Source organism: Benincasa hispida, chromosome 11, assembly GCF_009727055.1.
Source record: "Benincasa hispida cultivar B227 chromosome 11, ASM972705v1, whole genome shotgun sequence".
Taxonomy (NCBI): Eukaryota; Viridiplantae; Streptophyta; class Magnoliopsida; order Cucurbitales; family Cucurbitaceae; genus Benincasa; species Benincasa hispida.
The window spans coordinates 44,008,219-44,015,471 of record NC_052359.1 but is presented as its reverse complement, the minus strand read 5'-3'; the positions used below and the strand labels follow the sequence as shown (position 1 = coordinate 44,015,471).

The 7,253-nt window shown below is 33.7% G+C and overlaps 1 protein-coding gene across 4 annotated transcripts; it reads left to right on the top strand.

Annotated features, from left to right (window-relative positions):
• The first annotated feature begins 2,741 nt into the window (after nt 1-2,741).
• LOC120091318 lies at nt 2,742-5,819 on the top strand. Of its 4 annotated transcripts, none has more exons than XM_039049301.1 (5): nt 2,742-3,894; nt 4,008-4,446; nt 4,693-4,963; nt 5,145-5,243; nt 5,379-5,819. In XM_039049301.1, the coding sequence occupies exons 2-5, from the start codon at nt 4,214-4,216 to the stop codon at nt 5,427-5,429; spliced, it is 654 nt and encodes a 217-aa protein (XP_038905229.1). In that variant the 5' UTR covers nt 2,742-3,894; nt 4,008-4,213; the 3' UTR covers nt 5,430-5,819. The 4 variants fall into 4 exon arrangements, with proteins under 4 accessions (XP_038905229.1, XP_038905230.1, XP_038905228.1 ...); XM_039049302.1 differs by having other exon boundaries at nt 3,975-4,446; XM_039049300.1 differs by having other exon boundaries at nt 2,753-3,894; nt 4,212-4,446.
• Nucleotides 5,820-7,253: the final 1,434 nt, after the last annotated feature.

Sequence of the window (7,253 nt, the reverse complement as noted above, 5' to 3'; positions counted from 1 at the left end):
TATAAGACCAGACCATAAAATATTTAGTCTCATTATATAACATTCTTCATAATAGAGACTTACATTTCATTAGGATGACCATAGATGACACCTGAATCTTAGGTGAGTTGTGAACTTCTGCCTATGAGGGGGTCCTTTGATTTGTATGGGTGAGAATGGCCAGATCGCCGACTCAATAAACCTACCATTTTGGGGATTTGTCTGATTGGGGAGCTAGGAACATAGTTATACAAGAAGGAATTCACTCCTTCCCTGAGATCGGGTAAGTAGATAAATTGCTCCCTTAAGAGTTGATTTCGAGGCTTGAACAATGTAGCGTCACACTTTCTTGGCCAGAGAGGGATTTAGTCATAGTTGGACTATGATCTATTGTCCATTAAAGGGATCAGTGGTACTTAAGGAGTTAGATGTAACTATATGAGCAAGACGGTATTTTTGACCCAACTGTACTTACGAGCAATTTATGAAGGGTCATCATACTGTTGATTGGTTATATCCAATGGACACAAAAATATATATGTAGTGTGAAGAGTGCAGCAGTCGACTTTAGTGGAATGCTCAACAGTTAACGGATGGTGAATAATTTAATTAAAGAGTTTGATTAATTATTCATGTACCATTGGAGTTTCAAGCTACAGGTCTAAGAGATCCCCTTGGAAGCTCAATAGGATTAAATAAAAATCAATTTTTGGATTAATTTAAAATTTTCAAATTAATTGAGTGATTTAATAATATATGATATAATTAAGTTATTGTAATTATTTGTGATATGATTATTATAATGTATTTGATACATTATAGCATTTGTGAGAGGAAATAAATATTTGAATAAGATGTAAATATTAATTATATGAATTGGATTCATAATTGTTAAGTTTAATATAAATGTGATTTATTTTAAATGTCAAGTAAGAGAGAAAAGAAACTATAGGTTATATTGTATATGATACAATATTTAAACTATAAGATATAAGTTTATTTTATATAACTTGTAGTTTAATATATATATTATGATAAGTTTGTTATCATATTTATATATATTAAATATTTATTTTATATAAATTATTTTATTTGAATTAGGGAGAGAGTTACAACTTCTTCTCCTTTTTTTTCTCTCCACCCACGTAAGTGGGTGGTTCTTGATATATTTGGCATTTTTTGAAAGGATTTTTTTCTTCTGCTTCACGAGAGAAAAAGTAAGACAGAAACGTTCTGTGAGAGTGGTTGTTCTTAGAAATCAATCACAATTCTTTATTCTCCTTTCGACTTCAATTTTTCCCTCATTTCCAAAATAGTTCGAGTCCACTACTCTTGGATTCTCTACCTGAGAATACCAAGGTCACCTTCGTGGTAGTGTCTGTTTCTTGATCGAAGGATTCTTGAAAAAAATCTTCAAAGGTAAGGGTTTCTGAAACCCTAAGTTTTCTTTTAATTAAGCATATTGTAATTTATGTAAATGCATAATTTGTTCTTTCTTTTCTGTAATAATTACATTATATGAGAAATGGGAATTGGGACGATCCTATTTCTACTCAAGGTCTTCTTCATTGAGATTCTTTATATATATATATATATACACTGTATCATTAAATTTCAAATTAATTATTTTTTGAAAACTAGAAAATTAAAAGGGGTGGGATTTATTTTGATAACCCCCCTCAACCCTTTTTTCTCTCAAACATGAAACACAAAGGGGGTTTTATTTAGTGTTCAGTTTTTCATCATTTAGACAACTTCATCTTCTTCATCCTCATCCATTTCTTTGTGAAATTTTTTCTCAACAAAAGTATTCATCCCTTTGCCAAAATTAACACTTAGAAGCCCACACCTCTCTTGTAATTCTCATCCTTGAGAATAATTGGACTCTCTTGTGTTGGTGTTCGTTTTGGATTGATGTCTTGCTGTGAAATTTCATTCATGTTTGGGAAAAGAAGTTATGTTCGTGATACTTGATTGTGGAGAGGAAACGTGAAGAGTGTTGGTTCTTCAAAGGTGAGTTTTTAGTTTCACTTTCTTCTCTATAAAAATCTTAGTTGAAGAAGCATGCTTAGTTAATTTATGGTTTATCTTTAGTTTCTGTCACTCTGAATTATAATGTTCTGTAAAACGAAAATGAGACACAATTGTATTTGTTTGCTTCCACTTCGGATATTCCAAATCCTTCAGACAATATAATATATATCATAGTATATATCATAAATTTCATTTATATCAGAGTATTATCATAAATTCAAAGTAGTCGAAAAAAAATTATATCTACTACAGTATATAAATCACAGATAGACTTAATGTTCATCACAAAACATATGTAAAAGTATATATATCATAAGACAAGAAATCTAAATATAAAAATCATCATCGTTTATATAAAATAAACTATTATATAATCACAGTATATATATATACATTTATTCCTTGGTTTGTATGTCCAAGAACCTTCCCCATCTTCATCTCATCCAGAACTCACGTTGTCGACCGTATCTGCTCGCCCTGCGCTGTCGACCAGATATATAGTAGAATATTGCATACTAACTATATTTAAACAACAATATATATTAAAACAACAATGGTAGACAATGTTGCAGCCGTGTTTATATATATTTGTAACTGAAATTGAAAACAAAATCTAAAAATACACTTAGATTCGTTGTTCATCCATTCTTAACCTCATAGTAGATTGACCATATATATATATATATATCAATTATTTGAAATAAACCTGGATATATATATGAATTATTTGAAATATACTCGACTTGCCCAGCCTTAGATCTATGCCCAACTACACTATTGACCTACCAAATCTGCATGTGTCGTTGACCAGATTTGCCCACCGTAACACTATTGTTCACCGTTGGCAACCTCCATCAACGTCGACCATCGCACCACCATCGTTCATCTCTCGCCATCCATTGTGTCACCATCAATTCCTCTCTCACCAATGTAACCGACTATTCATCGTGCCATCATTATTGACCTGAATCGACCATCGTGTCATTGTCGCCATCCACTTGCTCATGCTGTTGGGAAGTAGAAAAAGAGAGGAGGAAGAAAGGAGAAAGAAGAAGAACGACCAAAAAAAGAAAGAGAGAGAAGAGGGAGAAAGGAAGAAGAAAGGAGAAAGAAGGAGAAAAATATGGTGGATCCAACATTTTTTTTTCATAAAAATTAATATCAATTGGCACATGGCTACGAAATTCTAGGCTATGCATGTGGGAGATACACAAAAACCTAGGTTTATCCATTTACTTTTTTTAATATATATATGTATAACACATGTGAGAGCTAAATTGTAAATAAGGTGAAATAGGGAGGCCAAATATTTTTTTTCCTTTAAAAATGAAATGTTCAAAACGTAATATGAGCCCAGTGGTCATTTATTTGCCCTTTATCTAGTTGCAGCCCATATGATTTCCGAGGGCCTAAGCCCAAAATGAGAAGCATTTGGCCCATTGAGCTCATGATCGTACAACTGCTCACGGAACAAAATGGGAATTTGATTTTTGTTTTTTCCTCAACCTTTATAATATCACTGGTGAGGCGATGTGCAGCATAAAAACGAGATTGAAGACGAAGACGAAGACGAAGACGAAGGAGAAGAGAAGAGAAGAGAGAGAGAGAAAACCAGAAACAGCAACAACGAAGAAGACGACCGCCATAGCCATAGCTCAGTCTTCAATAAGCTCTGCAGCTCTAAACTCACTCGACCACACCTTCTCTCTTGTAATGCCGAGAATTTCCACACCCGAAACCCGATTATCCCAAGAATTTTTCAGGTCATCGAGTCTCCAAATTGATTGACACGATCGGAGCTCCAATTTCCTCTGGAGATCTGGGTTTCTTTCATCGGATTATCCTTCTTCCGTCGTCGATAAGAATCTTCATCTTCTCATTGTGAGTACTTTTCTTCTTCTTCGTTTTTTCCCCTCTTCCCCTTCTTCATCTTCGCTTTCTGCTTCCATGCGCTCTGACAGTCTTCGATTTGGCGAGGGCCTGTTTTTCACCAGATCTTGCGATTACGGATCGTTTCTTCCACTCCTGCTATCTCATATGTGTTTTCCCTTTCTCTGTCCGGAGTTCTTCGAGAACTTGAGGAAGGGAGACGCCTCTTAGTTCTCTAACATTATCGGATTCATTATGTTTCCACAGTTGTCTGTATTGGGAATTTCCAAAAGGATTTACGAATTTCTCGTTGTTTTCCCTCTTCGCAGATATGGAGACGGAGGTGAGGAATCAGAATCAGAGAGGGTGTAAACCTCTGGAACCGGAGGTTTTCTTACAGTGGGGAAAGCGGAAGCGACTGCGATGCCCTAGAAACAAAGACCCAGAGATCTCCGAGCGATTGTGCGGCAGTCTACGGAAGAAAATCGGATCTCGAAGCGATCGCTGTGTGATTTCTTCTTCGGAGAAAGAAAGGATCCCACTCCAACCAAATCGTCTAACTAGGTCAGAAACCGACGCCCAATTCCTTTTATTTCCACTCTCTTTCTCAAAAGGACGACTATGAACGAAATTTCTTGATCTATTACTTCAATTTATGTTATTATAAGCTATATATTGGTGTTGTGTTGTGTTCTTGCGTCTTCTTCTCCTCCCCCAGCTAGAAAAAGAGCGCAATTCAAGAGAAGATGTTTCTCCAGAAATAATAAGGTAAAACAATCTTGTGTTGTTGTTGGATCTGTTTGGTGACAGGAATTCTGAGGGCGTTACTACGCTGCGTAACGGTGGTGCAGGCACATCGCCATCGCCAGAAAAGGAAGACCGTTACTACGCCACCAGAGGATCCACGGCGGCGGTAGTTGACGAGAACGGCCACGAGGAAAGAGGAGGCAGCTTTGTTTTACCAAAGCTGTTGATTGCTCTGTCAAGCAAAGAAAAGGAAGAAGACTTCATGGCCATGAAAGGCTGCAAGCTCCCACAAAGGCCCAAAAAGAGAGCCAAGATGATTCAGAGAAGCTTACTTGTAAGCATAACCACCACCATCCCATCTGAAGTTTTTGTACAGATGACCTATTTTATAGCACTATTGCTTTAGGGATGTCTCTTCCATTGGGTCATTCCCCGTTAAAGTTGCTGGTATTGGGTCATTGGTACAAAAATCTCACCAGATTTCTTCTTTTTCTTCCCTTTTTTCTTTGGCTTAGTTATTGGAATTTTGTGTTCAGCTGGTGAGCCCTGGTGCATGGCTGACTGAAATGAGCCAAGAAAGATATGAAGTTAGGGAAAAGAAGACAACAAAGAAGGTAACACAACAAACTTGTCTTTTGTTTCTTCTTTAATCTTCTTCTGCTAAATTGGGTTATGGCTGGCTTGATGTTGAAAAGGCTTCTTCTTCTTCTTCTTCTTCTTCTTTTGTTTTGTGGGTTTTGAATTTGTAGAGGCCAACAGGGCTGAAAGCCATGGGAAGTACGGAAACTGATTCAGAATGAGGATAAAGATGTGAAGAAATTGAGACTGAACTGACCCTTTTGATTATTTTTTGGAATGGTGAATTTGAATGAAGAAGAGTAGAAGGGAAAGAGAGAGTGTGAATCTCATCATCCTCAGCCTCTGCTCTGCAGTCCTTTGGAATTATGACTCAAAGTCACAATTTGGCTTTGGATTTGATGCTAAAGAAGTCCACTTTTGGTGCTGTGTTAGGCAGAGCCGCGAAAGCGATGGATTGTTTACAAATTATTAAAAAAAGAAAAGAAAAAGAAAAAGAAAAAGAAATTGTCCCTTTTTTGTGTATAATATGTAATGTAAAAAAAATGACTCTTGCATCTGGATCATCATCCATCAAATGAAATGGAAATTTATCGTTCTTAATTTGAAATTAATCACAACTAAGTGAAGATATTTCAATTGATCAGGAAAAATATTTATGTAATTGAAACTAAGAAAATATATTTTAAGTTAAATTACAAATTTAATTTACGGTTTAGAAAAAGTTTAGTTTGGCCCATTGAGAGGAGTAACATAAGTCGGAGTTAATAAGACCGTGAGATTGAGTTCTTCGTTAATTGTAGATGGAAATGTGGAAATGTAAAAAGTAGAGATAAAATGGAAGATTAAGTTTTTTTACTAAAGGTGAAAAGTATATAAAAAAGAATTACATAATAAATGTGTAAGTAAGCATGTACTTTCAAGTTGGGTTGTTTACACTAATTTAATAAGTTTTGAAATTTAGTTCATATAGTTTATAATTGAAATTTAGTTCATTTGATAAAATTTTCATAAGTAGTCCCATGATGATTAAATATAGAGACTAAATCATTAAATGAGGATAGGACCATTTATGAAGTTTTATTAAACCATAAGTATTAAATTCTTACTTTTAAAAAAATCAAATGATTAAATTTTAATTTTCTGTAAAGTATAGGATCAATTTTATAATTTAACTAATATTTTATTTATTTAAAATTGGTTGTGATTTGAAATTAGGGAGAATAAGAAGTTTAGCGGATCGAATTTGTGTATGGAAATTAGTATATTTTAGATGTGAGAATATGACATTAATCATCTAGAAGTTATGGATTGTTTTATTTGTTGTATATTTCTGTAAGCTAAATTTGTCTTGTTTATTTCAATTCTTATTGTATACAAGTTTTATTGCTTGTGTGTATTCCATTCCCATGGAAATAATGTTTTAGGCTTTATTTGGAAAACTCATTTTCTCTCTTTTACACAATGGGTTTGTCAAAATTAAGGTTATTGTATAATTGAAATAATTATTCACAAACTATTCAATTATTGTAAAATTTAAAAGCTCTTTTAGTAAAAGTAAACTAAAAAAGAACACAATAAAAACCATTCTAAAAAAGAAGCATCCAAATTTGGTGCATGTAGATAGTACATCTAATAAAGTGTACACACACAGACATATATATAACCAGCTCCATGGTCTTAATTTGTACAAGTCTACAAGATTCTACTAATTGGAGTACATTTGATTATAAATGACCTTTTTGGGGTTGTATCAAAAAGAAAATGCACTAACTATGATTTAAAAATTGGAAGTTGACTTTCTTTGAATGATGTATCTAATAAAAGAGGTTCAATTATAAGTTTTGTTTTTAAAATTTAGGTTTGTTATATTTAGTTTTGAACTTTGGAAGGTAAATAGGTTCATGAATTGTCAATTTTATATCTAATCGATCTTATAATTTTTTTTTAAAAAAAGTTAAATGATCTATTTGATATAAATAGACTCTAACCTTTCGATTTTGTGCTATTAGATTCTTGAATTTTTTATAAATTTAAAGTTTAAGATC